The sequence below is a fragment of the Thermomyces dupontii genome (genome assembly GCF_041956625.1).
Source record: "Thermomyces dupontii strain NRRL 2155 unplaced genomic scaffold VTN31scaffold_3, whole genome shotgun sequence".
NCBI classification, from domain to species: domain Eukaryota; kingdom Fungi; phylum Ascomycota; class Eurotiomycetes; order Eurotiales; family Trichocomaceae; genus Thermomyces; species Thermomyces dupontii.
This window is the reverse complement of record NW_027192309.1, coordinates 2,116,006-2,143,182: the sequence shown is the minus strand read 5'-3', so window position 1 is coordinate 2,143,182 and position 27,177 is coordinate 2,116,006. Positions and strand designations below refer to the sequence as shown.

At 52.3% G+C, this 27,177-nt stretch overlaps 11 protein-coding genes across 11 annotated transcripts; 6 read left to right on the top strand and 5 right to left on the bottom strand.

Moving 5' to 3' along the window:
- Positions 1-137: 137 nt before the first annotated feature.
- On the top strand, positions 138-932 carry VTN31DRAFT_4264 (uncharacterized protein; the record flags this gene model as incomplete). The annotated part of the gene is made up of 1 exon (XM_069404633.1): positions 138-932. The coding sequence occupies one exon, from the start codon at positions 138-140 to the stop codon at positions 930-932; it is 795 nt and encodes a 264-aa protein (XP_069261587.1).
- Positions 933-3,227: 2,295 nt separating this feature from the next.
- Positions 3,228-4,839, bottom strand: VTN31DRAFT_4263 (uncharacterized protein; the record flags this gene model as incomplete). Its single annotated transcript, XM_069404632.1, has 3 exons — positions 3,228-3,823; positions 3,913-4,441; positions 4,555-4,839. 3 exons carry the CDS (start codon positions 4,837-4,839, stop codon positions 3,228-3,230), a joined length of 1,410 nt encoding a protein of 469 aa, XP_069261586.1.
- A 521-nt stretch (positions 4,840-5,360) lies between these two features.
- On the top strand, positions 5,361-6,336 carry VTN31DRAFT_4262 (uncharacterized protein; the record flags this gene model as incomplete). Its single annotated transcript, XM_069404631.1, has 2 exons — positions 5,361-5,565; positions 5,645-6,336. 2 exons carry the CDS (start codon positions 5,361-5,363, stop codon positions 6,334-6,336), a joined length of 897 nt encoding a protein of 298 aa, XP_069261585.1.
- Positions 6,337-7,230: 894 nt separating this feature from the next.
- Positions 7,231-8,685, bottom strand: VTN31DRAFT_4261 (uncharacterized protein; the record flags this gene model as incomplete). The annotated part of the gene is made up of 3 exons (XM_069404630.1): positions 7,231-7,814; positions 7,885-8,398; positions 8,503-8,685. The coding sequence occupies 3 exons, from the start codon at positions 8,683-8,685 to the stop codon at positions 7,231-7,233; spliced, it is 1,281 nt and encodes a 426-aa protein (XP_069261584.1).
- A 693-nt stretch (positions 8,686-9,378) lies between these two features.
- On the top strand, positions 9,379-10,384 carry VTN31DRAFT_4260 (uncharacterized protein; the record flags this gene model as incomplete). Its single annotated transcript, XM_069404629.1, has 2 exons — positions 9,379-9,583; positions 9,657-10,384. 2 exons carry the CDS (start codon positions 9,379-9,381, stop codon positions 10,382-10,384), a joined length of 933 nt encoding a protein of 310 aa, XP_069261583.1.
- Positions 10,385-10,651: 267 nt separating this feature from the next.
- VTN31DRAFT_4259 (uncharacterized protein) lies at positions 10,652-11,855 on the bottom strand (the record flags this gene model as incomplete). Its single annotated transcript, XM_069404627.1, has 2 exons — positions 10,652-11,452; positions 11,553-11,855. The coding sequence occupies 2 exons, from the start codon at positions 11,853-11,855 to the stop codon at positions 10,652-10,654; spliced, it is 1,104 nt and encodes a 367-aa protein (XP_069261582.1).
- Positions 11,856-12,035: 180 nt separating this feature from the next.
- Positions 12,036-13,482, bottom strand: VTN31DRAFT_4258 (uncharacterized protein; the record flags this gene model as incomplete). Its single annotated transcript, XM_069404626.1, has 2 exons — positions 12,036-13,304; positions 13,363-13,482. 2 exons carry the CDS (start codon positions 13,480-13,482, stop codon positions 12,036-12,038), a joined length of 1,389 nt encoding a protein of 462 aa, XP_069261581.1.
- A 1,789-nt stretch (positions 13,483-15,271) lies between these two features.
- Positions 15,272-16,150, top strand: VTN31DRAFT_4257 (uncharacterized protein; the record flags this gene model as incomplete). Its single annotated transcript, XM_069404625.1, has 1 exon — positions 15,272-16,150. The coding sequence occupies one exon, from the start codon at positions 15,272-15,274 to the stop codon at positions 16,148-16,150; it is 879 nt and encodes a 292-aa protein (XP_069261580.1).
- Positions 16,151-16,243: 93 nt separating this feature from the next.
- Positions 16,244-16,753, top strand: VTN31DRAFT_4256 (uncharacterized protein; the record flags this gene model as incomplete). Its single annotated transcript, XM_069404624.1, has 1 exon — positions 16,244-16,753. The coding sequence occupies one exon, from the start codon at positions 16,244-16,246 to the stop codon at positions 16,751-16,753; it is 510 nt and encodes a 169-aa protein (XP_069261579.1).
- A 2,198-nt stretch (positions 16,754-18,951) lies between these two features.
- VTN31DRAFT_4255 (uncharacterized protein) lies at positions 18,952-20,402 on the top strand (the record flags this gene model as incomplete). The annotated part of the gene is made up of 3 exons (XM_069404623.1): positions 18,952-19,226; positions 19,280-19,670; positions 19,722-20,402. The coding sequence occupies 3 exons, from the start codon at positions 18,952-18,954 to the stop codon at positions 20,400-20,402; spliced, it is 1,347 nt and encodes a 448-aa protein (XP_069261578.1).
- A 914-nt stretch (positions 20,403-21,316) lies between these two features.
- VTN31DRAFT_4254 (uncharacterized protein) lies at positions 21,317-26,238 on the bottom strand (the record flags this gene model as incomplete). The annotated part of the gene is made up of 5 exons (XM_069404622.1): positions 21,317-21,434; positions 21,484-21,863; positions 21,923-22,006; positions 22,057-25,527; positions 25,648-26,238. The coding sequence occupies 5 exons, from the start codon at positions 26,236-26,238 to the stop codon at positions 21,317-21,319; spliced, it is 4,644 nt and encodes a 1,547-aa protein (XP_069261577.1).
- Between the last annotated feature and the right edge of the window lie 939 nt (positions 26,239-27,177).

Genomic DNA, 27,177 nt, shown 5'->3' with positions numbered 1-27,177 from the left:
GCTTCACCGCCCGAAAAAAGCAAAAGAAAAAAGTGCTGAGTCACACACCATTAACCGAGTCATTGTCGGAGGAATCATAAAAGCATTTGTGTGCCTCGATTGAGAAAGAAAAAATAAAAAAAATCTTCTTGTCAGCCATGGCGACGACGAGTACAATTTCCACAACACCCGCTTCCACCACTCTCCCATCCTTCCACTGCCGCCGACCTCATCAGAACAACAAGAACAAGATGAGCCTCGCCCAGACCTACTACCTTGCGCACACCGCCCGCAGCAAGCTCTCCAGAGAAGCGGCGCGGGCGGACCACGACCTCCGCCTCCTGGTCGGACACGCCAACATGCTGGACTCGCTGATGCTGGAGCTCGCCAATGCCGAGAAGGAGCAAGAGCGATGGTTCAATCAGACCGTCCGCAATGCCCGCTACGAGCGACCGCGACACATCCAATGGGCCGACACCGTCCCTGAGGAGGAGGAAGATGAGGAGGACTCCGCTTCCGACTTGAGCAGCGATGACTCTGACTACGACGACTACGAGGAGGAGGACGAAGACACTGCCGTTTTGACTGCCACCACGGTTTCTAAGCGACGTGCTCCGTCGCCGGTGCCGGTCCTCATCTCCGAGCAGGAAGTCGATGACGACTCGGATGATGACTCGGACGAGTACTACGAGGAAGACGAAGTTGAAGAAGACGAGGATGCCGGTCTTGAAGACCTGAGCCTGACGCGAACACCATCGCGACAGTCGCCGCCGGAATTGCTCGACGACTTGTCGTCGGACGAGGAGGATGACCCGCTGCCGCCATCACCAGTAGCGGTCTCCCTCGACACATTCGAGGCTGTTTCGCCGGAGAAGCCGCGGGACACCACCGAGTACGATCAAGAAAATGGGTATTATACGTCATCACAGGGCACGATGATCCAGGCATATTGATTATGCAATGTCTTGTGTGCTTCAATAGAGACGAGCCAAAAGTTTGATGATGATACCCATGATACCCTGTTTTGAGCCTGGCGCTATAAAAAAAATTCGGTTGGGACGCTCTCCTCGGCATGATTTTGGTTTTTCGACGTTTTTGGTGATTTGTATATAATTGTCTCCCTGCGGGTTGAGGCTAGATCCACAATGACATCATTCACCATTCGATTCCATCTCCAGAAATAGTAGCGTACTGCAATTCTACACACCTTGGCAGGGTCGAAAAGACAATAGATGTAATGTCTGAAATCTAGAACTTGACTCCAGACGTTGATCGCCTGGAACACACAGGTGGGACAGGATCTCCTTCGGTGATGGCCTCTTTGCCGGATCATACTGCAGGAGCTACCGAATTAGAGCTCTGACCTGAAGGGCTCCTCATCAAGTTCCGATTCTGCCAGACCAAACGCTTCTTGCTGAAGTGTTCATCCAATATTGGCTTCCCGCCTCCAAGTTGCTGATTGAAGATATTCCCCTCAGGTGTGAAGCAAAGTGATGAATTCTTCCAGTGCTGAAAGAGCTTATCGGAAAAAGGTCAATCCGATCAGTGAGGGTAAGATGTTCGTCCTCTTCAGAATCGGAGGGCAGGACACCGAGGAGTGGTTCGCCGGGATGAGGTCAAAGATGAGGCAGCCGAAACCCCAAACATCGAGAGTGGGATTTAGGCTCCGGGACGACTGGCTTTTCTGGAGGGTCGGTAAAGAAGTATGCCACTCAAAGGAAGGGGTTAGTGTAAATAATCGTGTAAGTAGATGAATGAAGGATTGGCTGCCGCTCATATCAGATAACCTGATCTTGAATCCTTCCTTAAAGCGCGTAAAAGGCACAACGCAGATACTTCGGTGCCCATTAATCCTCTTTCCCGCCCAGCCTTCGCACCAGGCCTGAAATAGCTCTAGCTTCAGCTTTTTTTTTGGGGGGGAAGGGGGGGTTCTCGAAGCACATCCGACACCGAGTCGATGTCAAGATAAAAAGCACGTTCCCCGGCTGGAAATCCCCATGGGCGATACCTTGCTCATGGTAAAGCCCGCAACGATTGCTTCAGGCTCGTCGCCGCGGAATCGCTCATGGAGAGTTACATCCTGTTCATCCTTGATGATGTCGTTCACTCGGTTTCCGAAGATACGCTGTGGCAAGAGACAATGAGGTGAACACGCCCGTCTGGGTAAAATCGAGTCCAGAACCATCTTACCCGTTAGGTACAACTGCTTTGTCGCTTTGCCGATTACAAGAGAGGTTTCAAGGTCAAATTCGCCGATAAGAGCGGTGATATATCTCTGATCTCTTCCCTGACCACCATCCGCACTCATCAGTACCCATGTCTCTTAAGAAATGGCATAGGTATATCTTGTTCGGATCTTCCAACAAATCCCGGCGGTCCTTCCGTCTTCGGCCTCCTGTTTTGAGTCAATCTTCACCGGAGCAGCGACCAAGAAATTTGAAATCTGGAGTTTTTGGCTGCTTTTTATCTTCGAGCTGATCACGGGAAATCCACTCGTTCGGATATCACCCGAGAGTAGTAGTTATACAGACGACGAACAACTGCTCGCCTTCATTGATTGGCTTGGCCCTCTCCCCGACGACCTCTTCCAGCACTGGAAAAATTCGGCTCTCTACTTCACGCCTGGAAATAATTTGTTCAATAGTGTTCCTGGAGGAGTCATACTATGAGTCCATGGAAGAAGCGTTCGATGAAACAGAGCCGGATATGGATGAAGGCGAAGGCCAAGAGGGTGAAGGGGCTCGTTCAACGAACCCTGCAGTATGATCTTGTCAAAAGGCCTTCGGCGGTCGGAGATCTTGTCTGGTCCGTTGTTCCGGGAGATTGACGTCCCGAGCACCTTGACGGAGACGGAACTGGTCGGAGAATCGAGAGATTTACTCGATGATTTACGTATTCTAACTTTCCTTGACGGAAAAATAAACTCGCGGTTACTAGCCAATTATCGTATAGTGCGGCTCATAGTGGAGCTAGGTACGGAGTATTCGTACGTAATCTTATTTTGATCGACACTAGCCTGAACCAGTAGGTACGAATACGAAAACTGGCGTCAAGTCTGAGTCTCAGACACAATCAACATTGTTTAGAATTAGAGGTATGTACATAGAACTGTCGGCCTGGCGTCCGGAGTGTCCGAACAGAACGGTACTACTCAGCTTGTTCTGCGGAAGAAGAAAAAGCTCGCTGATAGTAAAAGATAGTAAAAGATAAGTACATGCAGCTAACTACAACTCTTCTGTAACAGCTGGTCAAGGCGGCACCCATCCCATCTCTTCAATGGCCCACTGAATCCAAGGACGATGAACCGAGTCCAGAATCCGCCATACTTTGGATATGAGCACGGTCGCCCATCCCTGCAGCCACCAGTGGCCCTCTAAGCGCTTGAGAATGATGCAAAAGTGAGCAAAGATGGCGGCAGCCTCCTGGGTGGGTTCCTTGAGGAGCGGCAGAAAACTATCCACGACGGTGAATTGCCACATGAACGCATCACATAAGTCGAGGCGGTGCGGCTCCTCGGACAGACATAGACTCAGCTGCATGCGGAGCTCTTCGATTGCATCATTGTAGATGGATAGCAGGGAGGCGTCGGCGACTGTGGCATTGACTCGGGTTTGGAGCTCCTGAAGGAGACTAGAGTTTGCGTGCTGTGGCACGTGAGATGCGTTCCAGCGAGCTCTCCATCGAGCCTCCCCATGGGCAATTAACGGCTTAAGTGGTCCGGCGTATGTGGTCGACTTGAGAGCCAGACAAAGGTGCTTGACACCCTGTAGAAGGAAGATCCAGTCCGGAAAGGCAGAATCACCCATCAGGAGCGATGTGCCCTGGCTCTTTGGACATCCCAGAGCTGCACGTGGCATCCGGATTAAGAGCCATGTTAGAAATGTTTGCCTGCTTTTCTAGATGGTCCGGAAAAGCAGATCCAGTTCCACTCACCAAAGAATATAGTAAGCATGCTGAACATCCAAAGATTCTCTCGATCCTCCGGCCTCATATCAACCATTAATCGCATCGCAGTGCGGCTTGCAATCCGATGGTATGTGATCGCGCGGTTTATGAAAAAGTCTTTCCTGTCCGGCTGGTGGTGGGCCAAATGCAAAGCCGAGACGGCCAGAATGGCTCGCATGACATAGTCGCAATTCACACCGAGTCGAACGACGGTGCACTTCCAGAAATCGCGCCAGAGGCCAGCATCCGACAATGTTGTAGACGTAAAAATGCAGAAATTGTGCAGCAGTTCCAGGTCACCCAGATTAAGGTCTGGGATAGGAGTAGCATTCGCGGAATAGAGAACATCTGAAGCGGCCAGGGGAGGTCTGGCTACTGGTTGAGTTGACGGTCCCGTTGGTCCTGTTGGTCCTGTCGACCCTTTCGATGTCAATGTTGACCTGGCCGGTATTCCGTTGTAGGCACAGGAAACATTGAGCCGGACACAGTTCCGGCAAGCAGGCCTATTCTCATCACACTGAAGTGAGTTTCTCCGAGTTAGCAGGCAAAATAAGGACTGACTGGTACGTGAATGGATACAATGTGCTTCGAGCAGTACTCTAGAGAACAACAATGGCCAGAAGTGCTCACCTTGACTTTCCGGAGCTTGCAAGTCCTACATCCGGTCTTCGATTTTGTGTGGCTGCGCAGCCGCCGGGCAGCGTGTAAAGGGGACGCCACGCGAGAAGGCAGCGATGTTTCGCTGCTGTGCGTATTCGAAGCATTGTGGTCTCGGTCGCTTTCGTTGGTGATGTTACTGGTGACGTGGTCCATAGTAGGTATGTTTATTGGGACAGTACCTGTCCGGAGGTACCTCGTAGTCGTTAGGGTGCTGTCCGAAGCGACGAGTTTAAGACCACCAGCTCGGGTTCGCATTTGCGAGCAATCGGAATGGAGATGGGTTATGGATCTCGATTAGGATGGGTTATCGGGACCCACATCCCGAAAGCAAGCAGTACTGTAGCCAATAACTAGAATCAATGAATGATCCACACTGTCCGACAGCTCGCTTTTTTATCCGAGCAACCCGACAAGTAGTTCATATTTGTATCAAGCTGTTTTGATATGGAGTTTGGTTTCTCGCTTTCTGAAATAGCAACCCTTGAAGGCACTGCCTCGAACTATTAGCTCGTGCTTTGGATCCAGACAAATTCTATTCTAAGAATCACAACGCCACAAGATGGCGAATGAAAATGAAACGTCGACTTGCTTGATTTGACCTCTTGGACATCTCCAGGGGCAGGCGAGTACTTAAGTAGGGAGCTCAAATTTTGCAAGATCAAATCCCTCATTTTCAACCTTTGAGTTGGGTAGAAGATAGTATCGTGTTGCTTTGGCCAGCTATCCTCCTCGTTACAATATTATTATCTGTTCACATCTTCCTCACAAAGAGGCAAATGAAAGACTTCTCGGGAGTCAATTCTGTGAGTGCTGCACAGAATGGGGATCAAGAAATCGATTTTCAGCTCTATCGATATGTTCCTTCGCTTCCGGCTGCGATCGTCAGCGTCATCGTTTTTGGAATCTTGACGGGTCTTCATGTTTGGCGGCTCTATCGAGCACGAGCATTTTACTTCACGGCTTTTACCGTGGGTGGTCTATGTAAGGATCAGCTTGGAGTTGTCAGATTGGACACATTGAACGTTGTCGCTGATCAATACTCTTGGTTCTTCATGATTAGTTGAAACTGTTGGTTATTGCGGGAGGATATGGTCTCACTTTGACCAGAATGCCCTCGGCGGTTTCATCACTCAAGCCATCCTCATCCTCGTCGCCCCCGCCCTCTACGCCGCGTCCATCTACATGATCCTAGGACGCCTGATCCGCACACTTCGAGCCGAGCATTTATCCCTGGTCCCAGTCAAGTGGATCACCAAGTTCTTTGTCACCGGCGACATCATCTCGTTTACGTTGCAAGCTGGAGGTGGGGGTGTTCAATCCGGAGGGACCCTAGACCTCTTCGAAATCGGCGAGAAGATTATCATTACCGGATTGTTTATGCAGTTGACCATCTTTGGGTTTTTCGTGGTCGCATCCGCTATTTTCCATCACCGGACATCCAGATCCCCCACTCATGTCGCAGTTCGGGGGGATGTTCCTTGGAGACGGTATCTCTGGGTGCTCTATTCGGCAAGCGGTCTCATTTGGGTTCGAAGTGTCTTTCGAGTTGTCGAATATCTGCAAGGCAACGGCGGATATCTCATTTCCCACGAGGTATTCCTGTATGTCTTCGATACGTTGTTGATGGTGGCGGTCATGGCCATCTTCCTGGTATGGTACGTCGAGCATCTCGAATCGACGAACGGACATGTAAAGCGGGAGCCCTGCAATTCCAGCGACGGGATGCTCGAAGAGCTCCCTCCATCCCGTTGAAAAACACGATGTCTAGACTTATTAGACTTTAGTCCATGTGCGCCTTTGAGGATTACCTAGAGGGATACGGATGTGTTGAGCCGAGGAAATAGAGTATACGAATGTCTCTTTGCCAACCGATGGGGGAAATTCTTCGCATTACATTGAAGAATGTGTTCCAGTCCATCCATGCAGCTCCTAAGCTGTCAATCCTGTCAATGTAGTGGAAAGCTTCACTAGTACTTCTTGTCGCGGGCCTGGATTAAACAGGAGGTACAGTTATCTATCCTGTTTGCCGGGTACCTAAGGTACCTAGCTACCTTTGAACTTGGAGAATTCGCATTCCTCAAAATGAAATGCAGATTTGAAATACTACCAGCACCAGTAATACCACTAGTCCACTGCACTACCAACCCGAATTGTGTAAGAATTTGCAGCAGCTTCTCTTTAAACTTTAACCATCTCCCTACCTGCTGATCCACGAGTACCGCGCAGAGTCGCACTCGACGGAAGCCCCCGACTAAGCTTCAACAGGCACTGTCAAATGGAGATATTATAGCACTTCAGTATTTGCTTCTTTCAACAGATGAATACTAGGGTTTCTTTTTTTTTTTTTTTTTTTTTTTTTTGTTTGGTACTCCCATCTACGGAGTTAGAAACGAGTAAAATGACTGTCTCAATCTCCTCGTCGAGTGTCCAAACTAGGAGTAGCCTATCATTCTACCGAACTAACATCATCAGATGAAAAATCAAGATTCCCTTATGATAAAGCGATCTTCCGCCGATGCCATTGAGACATACACTGAATCCTGTATTGAGTTGGAAGTGCTTTGTCTTCGAAACAACGTAACTAACCTTTTATTATCCTTAAATCCTCGCCTCGATCCTCTAGTGTCAAACTCCAGAACAACGAATCTAAGGTGGCATCCATCCCATCTCTTCAATGGCCCATTGAATCCAGGGCCTATGAACCGAATCCAGAATCCGCCATACCTTGGTTATCAGCACCGTGGGCCATCCCTGCAACCACCAGTGGCCCTCGAAGCGTTTCAAAAGGACGCAAAAATGGGCAAAAATGGCAGCGGCCTCCTGTGTCGGCTCCTTAAGGAGCGGCATGAAAGTATTTGCCAGTTGGAACTGCCACATGAACGCATCAACTATATCAAGGCGATGTGCCTCCTCGGACAAACATAGACTCAGTTGTGGGCGCAGCTTGTCTATTGCGACATTGTAGATTGATAGCAGTGAGGCGTCGGTGACTGTGGCGTTGACTCGGGCTTGGAGGTCCTGCAGAAGGTTGGAGTTTGTGTGCTGTGGTGCGTGACAAACGACCCAGCGAGCCGTTCCGTGGGAGATTAGCGGCATAAGCTGTCCCTCGTAGTTAGTCGAAATGAGCTCTAGATGTAACTGCTGGACACCCTGCAGGAGAAATAACCAGTCTGGAAAGGCTGAATCTCCCACGAGAAGTGATGTGTCCTGGCTCTTTGGGCATCCTAGCGCTAGCGTATTCAAAGTCGTGTCAGCAAGATGTCTCCAAGAACAGAAAGTGTCGAAAAGAAATAGACACACCGAAATACATAGTAAGAATGCTAAATATCCAAAGATTCTCTCGATCCTCCGGCTTTATACTTATCATTAATTGCATCGCGGTGCGACTCGCAATCTGGTGATAAGTAATGGCATGGTTGATAAGAAAATCTTTCCTGATCGGCTGATGGAGGGCCATATGCAGAGCAGAGACAGCCAGAATGGCTCGCATGACATAGTCGCAGCTCACACCGAGTCGGACAACGGTGTACTTCCAAAAGTTGCGCAAGGCGCCATCGTTTGACAGTGTTGTGTAAGTAAAGGTACAAAAATTGTGCAGCAGTTCCAAGTCATGCAGATTCAGGTCTTGGGAGGTAGCAGCATTGGTAGAAGAAAGCACATGCGGAGCGGGTGAAGGAGACACTCTGGGTTCTGTTGGGGTTGTCAATCCTGTAGGTCCTTCTGATGCCGATGGTGATGCTGCCGGTGCTCTAGGATAGCTGCATGAGACATTGAGCCTGACGCATTTTCGACAGGAAGGCTTAGTTTCATCGCACTGAAGAGATTGTGTTCCAGTTAGCCAGGCAACTAAGGAGTAGTATGAATGGGCACCACTTATAGGCTTCATGGAAAACAAGAACAAGAGAACCATGTGCTCACCTTGACTTTCCGGAGCTTACAGGTCCTGCAACCACTCCTTGACTTGGTGTGGCTGCGTAGGCGCCGGACAGCATGTGAAGGCGACGCCACGGAGGCAGGCTGCGGGTCTTCGCTGCTGCACGTATTCGAAGCATCGTGGCTGGTTCTGTTTTCGTTGGTAACGTTTCTGGTGTTGTGGTCCATAGTAGGTAATAGTACTATGTCTATGTGATCAGCAAGTACTGTACTATAGTGTTTAGGGTCCGAAGTACGAGTGAAAGACGACCCATTATTCGGATTCGCATTTGCATCTTGGCCGGATGATATGTAGGGCCCACACCTTTAAAACTAGTAACAGCCAATCAAATCGAGCAACAGTCCCACATTATCCGACATCTCGCTTTCAATCCGAGCAACCCGAAGAGCATCTATGTACTATGTATACTCGTACATCGAGTACTATATTTGATGTCTAGAGGTGTTTCTTCCCTCGGTTCCTCGCTTTTTAAGATCAAACTCCTTGACGGCAATTCCTCGGATCAACAGCTCAGATTTTCCGGATGTTAGTACCCATAAGCTGCTACACTTAGGCATCACAATTCGCGACGGAGCATGATACCAAATTGAACAAAAGTACTACATACTATGATGAAGATCCAGATTTGTCTTGATCCTCGCAACGTCTCCATGGGCAAGGGAGTCCAGAGTGTTGAAGTACTTAAGGCAATGCAAAGCTCGGTGTTTAGCAATGATGCTGTCGATCTCCAACATCCTCCCATCTTCAATGTCTTATTTTTGCTGTGCGCAGACGACATCAGATCAACTTGAATTTTGCCAGCTTCTCTCGTCGATTTGAGACATCTGTTTTGCGTCGTCGTCCATTGTTTGAGACGGTCAATGGAGGGCTCCTCAGACCCCAATGCAGCCGGCGCTGCACCAGACCACAACGGAGAATTCGATTTCAAACTCTATCGATATGTTCCCTCCCTCCCAGCAGCAGTCATAAGCGTCATCGCCTTCGGAATCTTGACGGGTCTTCATGTGCGGCGGCTCTACCAAGCACGGGCGTTCTACTTCACGGCCTTCACCGTGGGCGGTCTATGTAAGGAGCAGCTTAGGGTTCTCAAACTGCACAGACACATTGAGTGGTGTCGCTAATAAGTCTCCTTGGTTAGTCGAAACAATCGGTTACTGTGGAAGGATATGGTCTCACTTTGACCAGAATGCCCTCGGCGGTTTCATCACTCAAGCCATCCTCATCCTCGTTGCCCCTGCTCTATATGCCGCGTCCATCTACATGATCCTGGGGCGTCTAATCCGCACACTCCGAGCAGAGCACTTATCCGTGATCCCGGTCAAGTGGGTGACCAAGATCTTTGTCATCGGCGATATCGTCTCGTTTACATTGCAGGCTGGCGGTGGCGGCGTGCAATCCGCAGGGACTTTGGATTTCTTCAAGATTGGCGAGAAAATCATCATCACTGGACTATTCGTCCAGTTGATAATCTTCGGGTTCTTTGTGGTGACGTCCGCTATTTTCCACTACCGGATATCAAGATCCCCCACCAATGTCGCACTTCGGGGGGATGTCCCTTGGAGACGGTATCTCTGGGTCCTCTATTTGGCAAGCGCTCTCATCTGGGTCCGGAGCGTCTTTCGAGTTGTTGAGTATATGCAGGGAAATGACGGGTATCTCATTTCCCACGAGGTCTTTCTGTATCTCTTTGATGCGTTATTGATGGTGGCGGTCATGGTCATCTTCCTGATATGGTACGTCGAGCATCTCGAATCGACGCACGGATATGCAAAGTGGGAGCACTACGATGCTGGCAACTGTACGCTCGAGGAGCTTCCTATTACGTCGAGAGCACAGCGCATGGGCATGGATCTTCACCGAGAATAAACAGGAGATGTGCTTCGCTTAGAGATAGATAGACCAGATAGACTAGACAAGAGTTAATGTCTTTTTGTTGAGACGTGGCGGGTTCCTGCACATGGAAAAATAACCACGTATTGTCCTAGATAACCTACCTAACTGTCAACTGTTCTAAAATCCTCATATCCAACTCTCCTGGATAATCTGTTATTTGCGCGCTCGGGACAATGACAATTTGACCCGCTGGCTTGAGCCAGAAGTATGAAACCGATCACTTTCAGTCCATAGTAGCCATCACCGAGCAACAACGATAACCCCTAACACTACGCCGCTTCTTCCCCACCATCCAAACAGCCGTCCTGCGACTCCAAGGCGGCCGACGCCTAATCCAAACGGCCGCAATTCCTCGCCCCGTCGCCGTATATACTCTGCGACTCCGGGAAATACCCGCTCCGAAATATCGTGGATCTCGATCTTTTCCCGGTCATAGCCCGCGCGCACAAGCATGTCACGGTAAGCATCGGCCCGCATAAAGTTGGACCACGGCGTCGAGCCCAGGAGACAGGCGATGCGCAGGACAAGCCGCTGGAGCCACGTCACCGAGTCGGAGAGGATGAGATCGAACGCCATGATGGATGCGCTGAGCTGTTTCCGTGCGTAGGTGAACAGCGGCTCGCGCGACGGTCGGAAGTGGTAGAGGGTATCCAGCGCGAGGAGCCAGGGTCGGCTGTCAGTGTCGCTGTCGCGGTGGGCGAGCGCCCTCGCCGCTTCTCGTAGCTCGGGGTCCCAAGAGTCGGGCCGCGCTGCGTCGGCGCAGAAAAGCCGGATGTCGGATGACGCGCCGTTCAGCCGTCGTCGAGCGTACTCCATCTGCACCCGGTTGAGTGTGATGCCTACGTAGTGATTGACGAGGGCGCGTCGGCCCGGCGCGTTCTGCGTAAGATACATCGTCTGGTCACCGCAGCCGAACCCGACGTCGATGAGTCGGGCACTTGATGCCTTTGCGGATGGCCTGCCGTCCTGGTCGAGCAGTCCGGCATATTGGAGGACTACCTCCAGCAGCCGTTTACATGCATCCGGAAAGGTCAATCCTGGCTAAGTTGATCCGTTGATTTCAGTTCAAGTGTCGTTGCGCGACGGAGATCTTCACATCCGGCGAGCCCAGTAGAGTTGAGTAATAGTTGCGGTTGCATACCTCCCAGTAGCCCATATTCATCCACATTGACCTCGGCGGGATGTCAATGTTGAGAATGGCGTGTTCTAGACCGTAGAGATTGTTGTCGCTGCCTCGAAAGAATACCACGATGGGATACATAAGCGAGAAGGCAAGAATCCAAAAAGCGCTTCCTGCGAGCGACTGCGTAATCCATTGGCGCGTAGCCTTGTCAAATAAAGCCTGGAAAATGGACTCTATATGCAAAGCGGAAGAAGCCAAAATATACAGAGAGCTGGTCAAGATGACTGCGACCAGCCAGCGTCGCACGAATCTCGGCCACATGGAAACATGCCAGTTGCTCAAGGATGTATATTGAGCGACTGGAGAATCAAAAACTTTCAATTTTTAGCGTTACATTTTCCATTTGCAGTTAGCTGATTACTGTAGTCTCATGTCCTCAGGTCTAGCGGTCATGTACAGTTCAACAGTTCATGAGGGTCAGCGAGCTGTGTTGATGTTGCCTCATCGCCTCATCCACGGGATTTCGACGTCCAAACTCGAGGCGACCCTCATTGCAGACACCACGCAGCCTTCTAGCAACACCATACCATCCCAGCACCACCCTCCTGCGATGAAGATCCCGCCATCCCCGTTGTGCCAGTGCACTACAGGTTTCTCGGTGCCGGCAAGCTCCTGATCCGCAAAGATCTCATTGACGATGCGGCGGCTCTCGGGGCTGCGGAGAACGCGAGTGAATTTGGCCGAGCGTACGATGCGCGATGGCTTGATGGGCGTGATCGGGTTCGTTGTGACAATGAGCGACCGGCCTTCTTGCTCATGAATTGCCTCGGTGGTGCCCTTGGTCGACCGGAAATGAATCATCTGGTCGGTCGTCCCCAAGCTCTTCTTCCGGAATTCCGCTGACACACGAGGCAGGGACGCCATGTCATTGTGCGCTACTGTCTGCACTGTCGTTGTGGGGATCCGGCGCAAGGTGTCTCGGAGCGGCTCGAAGACAGCTGCGACTACGTCTGGCGAGACTGCGAGGACGACGAGGTCAAAGCTGTCGACCCTATGGCCGCCCGCAGCGTCGACGTAATGAAGCGCAACGCCGTCCGAACCCGGAACAACTTTTTCCACGGAGGCTTTTAACTGCACATTAAGGCCCTGGACTAGTCGGCCTTGGGCAGCCCGGACCCCGTTTTTCACCACGTAGTGCGGCTGTCGATGGGTGCGTCTCTTGTACTCAAGCACATCGGACGCCGGAAAGTCCAATAGTTCGTCGTGAGAGCAAGTGCACACGCTCGCCATCAATGGGAGTAGGTAATTGTCCACAAAGTGCCGCGGCAGATATATCCGCTGGAGATAGTGCCGGAAAGTCTCTGACCGGGAGCCCGAGGCTTCCCCGTAGGGAGCAATATAGTACGCGCATAGAGTGAACCAGAGATTGAAGAAGAGCGCGTACAAGGCCTCGAGCAGCCAAGAGACAATGTCTGCCGTTCGCGGGATCGGGGGAATGCGGTGAAAATTGGACGCATGGGTCATAGAGGGCTCAGCGGACGAGACATCGTCACAACCACTGATGCGCCTCGAGTCCAGATGCGTAAAGGTGAAGATGAAGTCCTGGGTGTGGTATGGCACTCCCAGATAGTCATACAGCCGGATCAGATTCTGATAGAAGCCTCCGGCAAACGCGCGCATCGGCACATCAGCCCAAACCGACTGAGAGGAACTTGAGTCCTCTGATTCCTGGACCCTGAGCGACTCCGCGCAGAATGACAGTTCCTCCCCCTGATTTTCTTTGTTTAGTCAGGGGTTCTTGACACTAGGCTGTAATTGCGCTACGCACCTTTTCAAACAATTTCACATCAAACCGCCTCTGACGGTCATGATGTAGTAGATGAGCGGTGACCAGGCCCGACAAGCCGGTACCGATGATAGCCACGGATTTCCTCCTCGGTTCGCCCATGGGGAGCTGGTTTGTTTCCCACGACCCAAGGTACACGAGCTGCAAGAAGATGAGAAATCTTCGTCGAGGAACTCCGCCTACTAATTAAGTAGATTACGGAGTGCTACTTGACACAACCCAGGCACTCCTATCGCGGTTTATACAGTTCGCTTCTCACATGCCGACGTGGTGGGACATCTCTTTGTCTCCAGAGAGGGTCCAAAATAATGCTAAGAGCACCGGTGGCTCGGCTCGGATCCAACCGTGGCGAACAGATCTGATCCGCTGGAGCATTAGTGTAGTTTTCTCTTTGTTGTAAAATGAAACGCCCATGCAGGCTATACATATGCCAATCGCGTGTCTGTTGCTTCTTTGCTCCGTTCCTCGGCTGCTCCAGTAATATAGACTGATACCCTCCGGAAATTCCATTGTTTTGCATTCTAGATCTCTGCCACGAGAGGTTCAAACTTGTGACTGTTGTGGTTTGACATTTGACCGATACGGCCGTACGGTAAGAGATGGCTGCCTACGAGTCACTGGCCGACTGAATCTTTTTCATGGATGGATCCAGGTCTACATGAGACTCCCGATGGTGGCTTGGACGCATTGGACGTATGTGTTTCCGAGAATGACACTACGGAGTCCTCCAGTGAATACCCAAGTTCCGTGCGATGATGATGCGATCTGGGCCGAATGTGTGCTTAATGGTCTTCACTAAATTTATGAACACGTGACGAGTCACATGATTTAGGTGGCTAAATTGTGTGGGTGTACTGCTTCACTAATTTTATGGGCACGTGACTTGCATTCTAATCACGTGATTAACATTTCACTATTAGTCAGCAATGCGCCTTTTGTTTTTGTTTTCCTGTCTCCCCTTTCTGAATTCACAACGCGTCCTCGCCCGACCTTCTCCACCAGATAGTTTCTCTCATAACGAAGCGCCTTCCTTATCGACTGTGTTGCTCTGCAAAACAAACATATACGATGGTCTCGGAAGAAGAAACTAGTTTTTTTTTTTTTGCTGCATCTGCAAGACAAATCGGCCTACCAAAGACTTCGAGTACAATAAGCAGGGTAAAAGGAAATTGACTTGCCAACGTCATAGTCGGAAAAGGCCATTGGAAATCAATAGATGGGAGGAATTCATTCGGGCTATCCGGAGATGGAACAGACCTGTAAGTTGACCATGAATTTCATGTTTCCGAAGAGATTGGCAACTTATATTGGGCTTCATTCTTTCAGGGCCAGCGGGAAATATTGGATGCTTCTTACACGTTCAATCTTGACAACCTTCCTGTCAAATTTGGCGACTTACGAAGGCGACCCAACGAATCGTCCGAGGGCAACCCCGACTCGGAAACATCTCTCATGGCCACTTTGAATGTGTTGTTGGGAGACCTCACGGAGATAATCTGGAAAGAGGGAGGTTTCCGATTCAGACACAAAGGAACAACTTTCCAGAGCCTCACATTTACTTATCGCTGCTGTCAAGCTCGCGCCCATGCGACAAATTATCAATCAACCGTTGACCCCCAATGGCGTCGTGATGGCAGGCGCATGACGCGTTTTGATTGTCAGAGCAAGCTCGTTATGCGCCCCTGCTTTCATAACCGAACATTATCAATCATTATCCATCACAAGTGGCATGCTCCTTATGAAGATGTGCGCGTCCCACCGATGGTTCGGGAATTAATCAACGAGCTAGTCGCGACTAAGACACCTTCGGAAATTTATCGTGAAATCCGGGAAATACCTGGGGGCGATACCGTCAGCCGGTACCAAGTCTATTATCTCTGGCAAAAAGCGAATGCTGAACTGTGGCACCGGGGATCCAGATCCATTGGCCTCGGCAGAAATACTCCTCTCCGAATACAGCCAATACAAAAACCGATATGATATCATCCAGGAGCGCAACGTCAGGGCGTTATACCTGTACGCTCCGGAGAATATTATGCAGCTTTCTAGGTCGACCACACAACTTGTGATGGATTCGGACTACGGGACGAATAACACTGGTATGGATCTTTTTGCTGCACTTGCCGAGATTGATGGCACTGGAGTTCCTTTGGCTTATTGCCTAACGGAGGTTGTGAAGCCGGAGGGGGCCGATGTGAAAGGGAAGAAAAAGAAAGTTCGTGCAGAACCTGGCGCAATTTCGACCGTGCTTCATCGGTTTCTAGAGCAGCTAAGAGACGATTTCGAGTTCAATCCAGCATGCTTCGCCATTGAAAAGGACACAGCAGAGATTGCGGCCGTGACTTCTGTGTGGGAGGGTGCCAAAGTTCAGCTGTGTTACTGGCATATAAAGCGTGCGGTCAGTTTGAGGTTGAACTCCTCGAAAGAAACAAAGAACCAAGACAGTTACCAGCCTGCAGAGGCGCAGCAAGTTATCCCTGAACTGGAGATATGTTGGGGCTCTACATCGGTACACCGGCCGCCAAGCCATCGGTATCCTGAGAAATGTGAGTGTCCGTCCAGGACAGAGAATTTTGAAGAGGAGGGGCGGCTGGAGCCGAGAACGAAGGATGAGAAGGAGGCAGTTTTGAACATGATGTGCCGCCATTTTCATCTTCATCCCCTCATTCCTGATCAGAATGGCACATTGAAGTCTTCTAAGCTCATTTATCAGGAATGTATCACAGAAGTCTACAGATGGTGCAAGGCCCGTGGGTATTTTCGACTGTGAACTTATCTTTTTGTGAATTGGTATTACCCAAAGCAGTGGGAACTGTGGGCGCGGTCCGCCGATCCAAAGCAGATTCCGACTGTCAAGACAACTATGATTGCGGAGTCCCACTGGCGGACATTGAAACATGATTATCTCCACCGGTTCAATCGGCCTCGCGTGGATTTGATAGTCTTTATCCTCATAACTCGCGTTCTGCCCGACGCAGAGCACCGGCTATCGGCAATCTTGAGTGGGCAGTCTCGAGTCCATAAGGCTCGATGGAGGGAAGCGTTCAAAAGGCAATGGAAAAGAGATGCGACAAAGCCAGTCGACCCACAAAAATTGATTGCTGATCATACAAACCCCGTTGATTGGGTTTGTGGGTGTAAAGCATTTCTTCAGAGTCGCTTTTTGACGTGTAAACATATCGTCCATTGTTATGAGGTCCCGGACCGAGTTCTTCCGCACTGTGAAGCGCAGAACAACACGTCCCTTTTGGAAAGGCGAGGGGCTCATTCTACGACCGGAATACGCGCCCGCTGTGCCAACGCAAGACCAAGAACACCAAGAGCACCAACTTCAAGATTCGGACCTGGAGTCTGCAAGCGAGCTGGACTCTGAAAGGCGTCAGAACGCGAGATGTACCTTGATGATGATCAGGATGGCAACGACTCATGGGAGACCCGCGCCGAGAAAGGTAGGAAAATGTAGCAGACTTGCTAGCGCTGTATGAGGACCAGGTGCGAAGGGAAATGTGAAATGGGTTGACTACTTTCTCGAAACCCATAAGCAGGACTGGCTTCTGGTGGAGGAAGCCAACTTTCTCCGTCGCAAACGAACCATGCCGAAGAATTCGGAATTTAAGCATCGATTCACTAGGTTCCTCAGGTAATCTGGCAAGGAGCGGGGGATTGCGTGAGGCTTTTTGTTATGGCGATGGAAGTTTGGATCTGACTTGGTCATTTTTCTGTGCCAGGAAGTTAATAACGCTAACTACTCGTAATCTTAATCCAGAAGTCAGTTAAATTCAGTTATACTGATTATGTAATGAATCACGTGTCCATAAAATTAGTGAAGCAGATTACGGAGTACACATGGCTAAATTTTACTAAATTTTACCAGATGGAGAATAACTAGTGTACTAGTCGTTCTTCCGTCCTTAAATACCTAACGTACTCCGTACCTCGTACGTAATTTGACTGAGTTATGGTCGTCGCGTATTGCAACAATCATGTGCATATTCGATCCGAGTCCAAAAAGCGAGAAAAGAGTGGCCTGTAGCCCACTCCAGAAAACCTTGTAGCCTTGCCTTGCCAGATTATCTGAGGTACTTTGTGAGTGGGTGTTTATACCCGAATTCCCCGGCAAGGTTCGTTTGTGACGGTGGTTCGCTTCATCCACCCGAAGACGATCCCTCTTATGCGCTTCAAGGAAATCGTCCACCCATTTCACATTCACCTTCGCGAGCTGGTCTCGTAGAGGGCTAGCATGTCCACCAACATCTTTCTGCCTTCTTCGGCGCGGGTCTCCCACTATGTGCCATATGTGCCATATGTGCCATCATCCTCGACATCTTCAAGGCTGGACTCGCATTCGACTCGGTGTCAGAGCCTAACTCGCTCTCGGACTCCAACTCCGACACTTGATTTTTGCCGTCTTGCAGTTTTCGGGCTTGAGTCGTCACAGCCGACGCATATTCCGGTCGTAGAACCAGCCCCTCGTCCAAAAGGGAGGCGTGGTTCTGCGCTTCGCCGTCTGGAAGAACTGCGGGTCCGGAAACTCATAACAGTACAGTGAGTGCACGATATGTTTACATGTAAGAAAGCGACTTCAGAGAAATGATCGGCACCCACAAACCCAATCAACGGGATTCGTATGGTAGTTTCTCAACTTTGGGTCAGCTATTTTGTTGCGTCTTTCCTCCACTGTTTTTTGAATGCTTCTCGCCATCGAGCGTTATGGACTCGAGATTGTCCACCGAGAATTTGCCCGCAATCGGTGCTCTGCGTCGGGGAATACGTGAGTTATCAGAATGAACACAATGAGGTCAATGCGGGGGCGATTGAAACGTTGGAGGTAATCATGCTTCAATATAAAGAAAAGGCAGGGTTGCGGACGAGCGCGGCACGGCGAAGCAAAGGCACGACAGACAGGTTGACGCGACAGGAACGCGATAAGACAACAGGGGAGAGCCTTCGAACTAAAACTTTATTACATAAGCACTGTGATTAGTTACCAAGGGAATAATCACGTGACTTTTATCAATTTAGACTACGGAGTACTCGTACTCGTACGCACACAGGAATAAATTCAATACGGAGTACTTAGCGGCGGGGGCCCAAATTAACCTACCAAACTGCCCGGTTAGGTTTGTTAGCGGCAGGACATATGGTCACGTGAAACAGGCAGTCCGCTCCTTGCCCCGCGCTTGTCGAACCCAAGGGATGCCCGACATCGAGCAGACTCCTTGTCCGTCCGAGCTGTCCAACTCGAACAGCCATTATTTGCGGGTCTCTCTGCGGCTATCTGCTCCGAGCTCAGCCGTGTTTCCTTCTTGCTGCATGCCACGTGACTGACCTGAGTAGTTGAGATCACCGCACCGCAATCTTCAATGAACCACGGAGGACCGGGGCATTACGCGGCCAAGTTGCGTGACTTTGTCCTTTCTGTTGGATCGTAACAAAACACATGTGCGCCGTACGCTACAAGTTTGGCCGGTTCTCCCGTTTGACGACTGCGGGAGCCTACGCGAATACCTGACGACTACAGTACTACCACTTAAGAGAACGCTCTCCGCATTTGATTCGCACCAACCCAGTATGGTGACATCCGCTTCCAGTGCATCCACATCTGACCAGTCGGCATGCCGGAGTCCCGGCGATTCCGGGCCCGCGCGCTCCGTCGAGAGCCTGCAAAGCCCGCAGACCCCACGAGGGGAAGGCCGGCACATCTCGTTTGCAGGGGATGATGTCCGGCGCAAGTCTGATGTTTCCACCACCGGCTCAGACGCCCACTTGTCCTCGAGCAATGTTGGCAAACAGACCAATGGGGAAGGGAAACCAAGCAAGAGGTTTGCGTCGCCGCCGCCGCCGAGGTATGTTGGGTCCATACACATCCACGGGCCATTTACTGACCTGCGCAACATAGCAGGTACCAGCGCGGGGTGTCCTTTGACACATTTGACAACCGGGATGCTTCCGATTTCTCGTTCACCCTCAATTACAAACACAACAACTACCAGGCTTCGCGGCGCAGTCGGACATTTCTGTGCGGGACGGACCAGAATGATTACTCCGAGTTTGCGCTGCAATGGCTGCTTGATGAGCTGGTGGACGATGGTGACGAGATAATTTGTTTGCGCGTGGTGGAGAAGGACTCCAAGATCGCCAGCGATGCAAGCGTGGAGGAGGGAAGGTATCGAGAGGAGGCCGAGAAACTGCTGCAGGATGTGATTCGCAAGAACCGCCACGATGAGAAAGCCATCAGCCTCGTGCTAGAGTTGGCAGTTGGTAAAGTGCAGGAGATCATCCAGAGGATGGTGAGTCTTACACGGAAGAAGTATTGGGCGCCTAGCTAATTCTGCTTGGAGATCCGAATTTATGAGCCAGCTGTCCTGATCGTCGGCACGCGGGGGCGAAGCTTAAGCGGAATGCAGGGTCTTCTCCCCGGCTCGGTATCCAAGTACTGTCTTCAGCGATCCCCAATTCCTGTAATCGTTGTCCGCCCGACGACCAAGAGGGAGAAGAAGAAGAAGAAGCGGCTAGCAGACCCGACCCGCCGCAGCTATAACAATATCCTGCAACTCAGCGAGCAGCGTGGCAGTGGCCTGTTCAGCCCGACAGTTGACAGCGCAAACAGCTTGGCCACGCCGCCGAACGAGGAAGCTGAGGCCGTTGCCGACGCCGTCGGCCTGCCCCGGCGGTTCCGGAATCTGGCAAATATAAGCAGCGAGACGCTCAAGGTGCAGGAGACGAAGGCGGATGATGACGAGAACAACGACGGCGACGATGACGAAGATGCTGCCGAGGACACGACAGCCACCGTCACGCAGAGCCCGCGATCAGCGGATCCGAACACCCCGGCGGGCCGTGAAGTCGATGCTCCGCCGTCGACGTCTACCACGAACACCGATCCGTCGGAACCAGACCAAGACCGGGCCTCCCAGGCGGGTAGCGTCCGCAGTTCAGAATCCACGAGCTCCGAGTCCAAGACTCCTACAGTCGAGATCACGGTAGTAAGCGCAGACCAACAGACCGTTGGCCAGGCCTGAACCTTTCTATCCTATTCCTCCTTTTGCCGTTTCTTTGATTCCTTTTTTCTTTTTGCGCCCTCTTATACCCAGCTCACGCAGTAACGCGCTTCATGAGCTTGTTTGTGGGATAGTATGAGTTAGTTTGCATTGGATGAATGTTTTTTTCTTTCTTTCGGAATTAGTGTTCAAGGGCTATAACAATTTTGCTTGACTGTAGCGATCATTACGTCCTCAGTAGGTGTAGGCATATCAATGAGTAGTGCTGAGTAGTTTGTGTGCATGGAGTCATGCAAGTCTCTCGTGCAGATTCGACGAAAGAGATGGCAACAATGTAGTAGGTACTTGGAGCAAGACCTCTCCCGAGCGAGACTTGCTGTTGGATCAACTCGTTTTTTGAAACAAGCCATTGATGGATGACTGCCACCAAGGAAAAGAAACCCCCAATGTATAAGACAGCTCTGTTTAGTTTAGCCTAGGGAACATCAAAATGCGTACATACATGCATACATACAACAAAACATCAACCAGGTTCAGTGAAGAGTCAAGGTCAGAGTTGTTAGGATCAAGTTAAGAGAAGAGAGAGGAGGAGGAAGATGAGGAGACTGAACTTGGCCGCCCTTCAAAATGAAGAAGAGAACAAAGAGGAAATGGATTACTAGTATGGGATCATCGGCCTGAACAACAGGAAAAGAGGAAAAAAACAATCACACCCAAAGAACAACTTTTGTCTTTCCGAGAACAAAAAAAAAAAAAAAGGTAACGTAACACGAGGGAAAAAAAAGAAAGTTATGACATACATCAATCGGTAAAGGAAAAATGCATCACTCTCTTGACAAGAAACTCACGAAACCAGACGGAAAGCAGAAACGAAAACAAAACATGATATCAGATGCACGTTCATAACAAGAAGAGTGAAAAAAAAAGAAAACCGTCTATGCCGTTCCGTCTTCGGTCTGCGTCGCCGGCTTGGACTTGCTCAGTTGAGGTGATGTTTGTGTTGAGGGCGGAGAGGTGGCTAGGCTGTCCCGGTCGCCGAGGCTTGCTAGGGCGCTGTGGGTGTCGTTAGCATTGAATCATCTCCTGTTGTGGAAAGACATACCTGAAGGCATTGATGGACGAAGTGCTCTCCTTCTCCTCCTTCTTGCTCGCCGGCGGCGTACCCGTTCGGCTGCTCGCCGTGCTGTCCTCGCCTCCGCGAACCAGGTTGCCGCCAGGGCCCAGGTTCCGGCGACCGCTGCTGCTGCGTGACCCGAACATGCTCGATGGGCCAAACGACATGGGTTGTGTCTGCGTCCGGCCCGTCTTGAGTCGCCGCAGGTCGTCGCTGCCAACCTTGCTCGACGTGTAATCCGGCGGCGGCTGCTGACTGCGGTAGTCGCCTGTCGAGTGCCGAGCATCTCCTCGGCCAAGTGGCGGTCGACTTCGGCTGGCCTGCTGTCGGATCTTTTCCATCTCCGCCTCTTGTTGCTGGCGTGCCGCCTGTTTCACAACGGTTAGAGTTTCCTTTCTTTACATTATGCTATTATTGACCAACATACCTCTTCTCGAATCTCTTGGAGCGTTTTCGGCCCCTTGTCACCACCCTTGGTGACCCAGTTGGCACGTCGCAAATCAACAACATCCTACAAATCAGTTAGTCAATGATCGACTGACGCGCAAGACAAAAACATACCATAAGCATGAACTTGAGCCGACTCTGCAAGCCTGGCGTCTCAATCATCTGGCCGATCCGCTGGAAGTATGCATTCATCATTGCATGGCCCTTCTCGGAAGCATCCAAGCTGGCACCAATCGTGCGGAGTAGGTTCGACAGACTCTCGACCTCGGCCTCCTCAGGTACGCCCTCATAGTCCACCAGCTTCTTGACACACTCGTGCATAATACGCTCCGTCAACATGCCAAGCTTGTACAGCTCGCCGATGAACTTGACCAGCCCGAGACCACGGCGCTTGGCCGCAGCAGCAGCGTAGTACTCGTCCGACATCATGGCCGCCTGGTCCGTCGAGCCCTCCGGCTTGGGTGGCAGATTGACCTTCCACCCACGCTCGAACTCCTCCTGGCAGCGGTTCAACAGGTACTTACGGAAGAGAGCACCGCCAGTGACCACGTTTCCGTTCTTGTCCTTGACGTTCTCATCCCGGATCTCGGGACTCATGCTCTCCAGCATCTTCTTGCAGAACTTGGCGTACATCGAGGCCCAGTGACCCTCGTCCGTCGCCTTCTCGAAAGTGAGCTGGATGACCTGTCGCAAGGTTCGGCCATCCGTTTCGTCCTTGGACTGCGACGCAATTTCGAGGATCTGCGCCGAGATGCGGTCAAAGTTCTCCGGCGTCATCTTGTTCAGAGCGGCCTTGACCTTGCGCTGCACCATGTCAGGAGGCATGTGTCCATCCGGCCCAGTCGTGGCAGCAGCTTGACCGACACTACGAGGCTTCCAGCCGGTGGCGGACGTCGTCAACGGCTTAACGGGCTGGCCGGCCGTCAGAGGCATGGCCTTGCTGGCCTCCTCCTCCTTCTTCGCGGCCTGTTTGTCGCGCTTGCTCGACGTGCGCGTCCCTGTGCGGCTAGAGCCTGGCCGCGGCGACTGTGGCATGCCGCCGTGCAAAGAAGCCGATGACCCGGTCCGTCCCAACGAGCCGGGGCCCATGCTGCCAGGCCGACCGAACGTGGCAAACGGATTCGCGCCCATGGAGGTCGGGCGACCACCGGTGGTCGAGGGCGTGGCTCCGCCGCCAGACGTGGGGAAGCGATCGCGGGCGCCGGCTCCCACGGTGGCGGTCCCTTGCCATTGACCCATCGTGAAGGGCTGTGGAATGCCAGGCCGCCCAGACGAGCTGCGCCCACCCGCGCCAAGTGTGCGAGCAGACTGCGGACGACCCGAATCGCTGGGCTCGCCGACAGTCTCGCGCACGCGGATGTCCCAATCCAATGTCGGCTTCTCTTTGAAGACGTTCTGGAACTGGAGAAGGAACTCCTTGTTGTACTTGAACTTTCGGTCGGCCGGCGCATTGGCATTCAGCGCGGGGTTCGGCGACACGATCGACGGCGGATATTGGACGCGGGAGAGATCGTCCAGGAACCGGGCACTGTGAAGCGATTTGAGAGCCGCACTCGGTTGCGGCGGCTCGACAGGCTTGCTGGTCTCCAGCTTCAATGGGCCGGGCTTCTGTTTCCCGCCGGCCGGTTTCGCAGGCGGTCCCATGTCCGACGTCGGTGTCTCCTCCTTGCTTTCGCTCGGTGGCGGCTGCTCGGATGGAGGTGCGCTTGGCCGCCAGCCAGTACCTTTGCGCAGCGAAGCAAAGAGCTTGAGATTCTCCTCTTTGGTTGCCTCGTCTTCCTGAGAGCTCTCCAGCTTCTTCAATCGCTCGGCTTCCCGTGCTTCCGCCTCGAGCTCTGCCTGTTTCATGTTCCGCTCGTATGCTTCCCGCTCTTCTCGCTCCCGACGCTCCTGCTCTTCTTTCTCGGCCTGCTTCTTTCGATAGTAGGCCTCCTCGGCCTCTCGTTCCTTGGCCTCGATCTCGGCAAGTTCACGTTCAATCGCCTCATAGTCAATCTCCTCCTCTTTGAGAGGAGGAGGACCAGGCTTCGTTTCGGCGGGCTTTTCTGGCTCCGCCGACTTCGGCTCTTCTTGCTTAGGCTCGGCGGCTTGCTCCGGTTCTGCTGGCTTAGCCGGTTCAGCCGGCTTCTCAGGCTCGGGCTCCTCTGCAGGCTTCTCCGCCGGCTCCTCGGCAGATTTCTCCACAGCCTTCTCTGCAAGCTTCTCTGGCGTCTGGGCGGCTTCCTCCGCAGACTTGGTCGGCTCCGACGACTGCTTCTCGGACTCTGGCGCCGGCTGAGCGGATTCCTTCGACTCCTGGGGGGTCTCCTTCAAGGACAGGTTCTCCATCGCTTTGCGAGCCTCCTCCTCCTTTCGCCGCTCCTCGGCCTCATCCTGCTCAATCTTTTGCCGGACAGCCTCCTGCAGCTCCTTCTTCTTTTCTTCATCCGTCTTTGTCGGCTTGCTTTCTGTCTTGTCCGAACCAGGCGGTGGCGTTGGAGCCGACCCCTTAACAGGAGAAGGAGTTGCCCGAGCCGGGGACGGAGGTTGCTTGTCAAACGACTTGACCGCACCGCTCTTCGGATCTTTGATCACCACGGCGCTTTTCTTCGTTGGCAGAACGAAGTTCTTCTGCGGCGCCGGACTGGTGTTAGACGGTTGGCTCGCGGTGTGGGCGTGACCCGGCGCCGACGTCGGCGGGCCTCCGGCGGGCGGTGGAACGTGGCCCAGGCTGGAGCCTGGGCGGTCATTCGAAACCTGCGAGGGGGTTCTCGACAGCGGGGTCGATTGCGGTGGCGGCTGGGTGCCGTACTGGTTTTGAACGTAGGGCGCTTGGGGGTTGTAGGGAATTCCGTGACGGGGTTGAGGCGACGGAGGGGTCATGTACATGTTCTGTTGCATTCCGTAACCTTGGTAGTAACCATACGAGTGATCATAAGCGGCATGAGGATAGTTCTGTTGTTTCACAACCATTAGATACTGTTCAAACTGGCCACTCTCGGGGGCAGTATTCAAGGGAGCAGTGGTGTTGACGGTGGATGCAGGGGGAGGAGCAGAGTTCGAAGAGCCGCGGGTGTTATGCGGCTTCTTCTGCCTGGCTGCGGGTTTCTGGGCCGATTTCGGATACCAACGGGGTCTTGGGAAGAAAGCAGTAGAAGGGGTCCTCACAGGTTGGGGAGGCATGTGCTGATTGTATCCATACTGCGGCATCTGCGGGTGCGCCATCGGAACCTGGTTCATCTGGGGCGTAACGGGATGCGCGTTCGCCATCGCAGGGCTTCGCTGATGCGGCGAGTTCGGAAACGGAGGTGCAAGCGGGCGGCCTTGGTTATGGAACTGGGGTCCCATGTTCGGCCCTCCACGGGGCTGGTTCGGGGTGTTCCGGTAATTGGGCCCAGGGGAGTAGGGCATTTGATTCTGGTATCCCGACTGCGAGTAGCCGCGTCCGCGACCACCGCCGCCTTGGTAACCAGGGCGGTTGGGGCCACCGGGACCGGCGGGGATGTGGCCACTCATGTCGCTATGGGCGGACTGGGAAGACTCGCGGCGCAGGTGGGTGGCTTGCGGACCGGCATTGATAGGCATCTGGTTGGGTCGCATCTGTCGCTGCAGGCGGTGGTTAGCATTGTCTGCTGACCAAAAGGAGGGAACACAGGCGGAGAAAGGAACAACATCATCGGTCTCGGCTTTCTTGTCATTCTTGTGCTCATCATCATTGTCACTTACGGCATCTCCTGACTCGCCAAAGCTACCAAAGTTCGGTGCGTTCCCCTGGGCATGGTACGTGGAGGGCGGCCGGCCGCCGCTCGACGCGGGCTGCGGGATTGGAGACGGCGAGTTAGAAGGAGAGGAGATGCGGGGATTCACGGACTGGTTGCCGGCGAGCCCCGACTGCGGCTGGGCGTGAAGCATAGAGGGTGAGCCCTGCTGGTCGAGGGACCCGAACTGGATACTGTTGGTTCGATGGGGGCCTGCACCGGACGGCCCGCCATTGGGGATGAAACCGCTGGTACCAGCGGAGCTGATCGTTACCGAGGGTTTTCGGGAGTGATCGCCTTGGGCGCCGGGAGCGCCATTGACGATGGTCACTCCGGGGGACTGATTATTCTGCATGGAGAATCTACCGTTCACTGGAGAAATAGAAGGCGACTTTCCATGGTGCGCGACGTCGGCCGAGGTCAAGGTGGCGGTCGCGTCCGTCGCAGCGGCGGTTTCGACCGAGGGCGACGGAGAAGAGGAAGCGATTTCCGCGGTGGTCGAGCGGCAACGACGAGGACGCAGAGACTGCGAACGCAGCTGAGAATGTGAGACGGGCATTCCCGACAGAGATGATGGAATGGGAGTGTGCGGGAGGTGGTGAATCCTGCACAGAGGATGTGGAAGCGGGGAGAACGGGGATGACGCACCGACTCTAAAAATCAAAAAGGAGGAAAGGAGGGAAATGAACAAAAAGAAGAAAAGTCACTCGTCGAAGCTGATGCTGCGATGAGTCGAAGATGTAGGTACGTGCTCGTCGTCTGATCTGGGACGAGCAAAGAAATATCGCAGCAACGAAGAGACACCTGCGGTCGGCGAGAAATGCGGATCGAAACGAAGAACCGATCAAAGAAACGTAAACGCAGCCGTCAAAAAGGAGGCGTTTGTAGGGGGGCTGCGAGAGAGGGCGTTTGAGGTGCGGACTGGGAAGATTTTTCGTTTCTGCGCACAAATAACCGGGAAAAAAAAAGAAACGAAAAAACACGATCGGACACGAGGAGAGGCCGATCAGACGTAGACAAGTCAGCACGTTGGTATCTCCTCTGGGTAATTAGAAGGAAAACCCGGAGAGGAGAGGAGAGAGAGCGATGGAGAGAGAACCAAGAGAAGCGAAGGGGATTTTTTCTTTTCTCTTTGGTGGAAAATTCAGGCTTGGCCGAAGGGTTTTCCAGATCTCCTTCTAGGAGGTAAAGATTTTATTGATTATTTTGTATTACCTACTGCACACAATCTGATTCAGTAAAGACTTTTTTCGTCCTATTTCTCTGATCCCCTTTTCACAGTGCTTTCTTCTCCTTTAATCCTCGTATTGACATGGCGAATGCGATTGAATTCTCTCATCAGGCCATACCGTATTTGCCACCAACGCTCCAAAAAGTTCCAGGATAAACTGACGTCAACTGGCAAAAATAATAACCTCGACGCACGAAATGAATAGCAATCTGGTCTACTTCGTGGTGGCTTCGACATCTATCTACGCAGAACTCCGGAAACAAAATC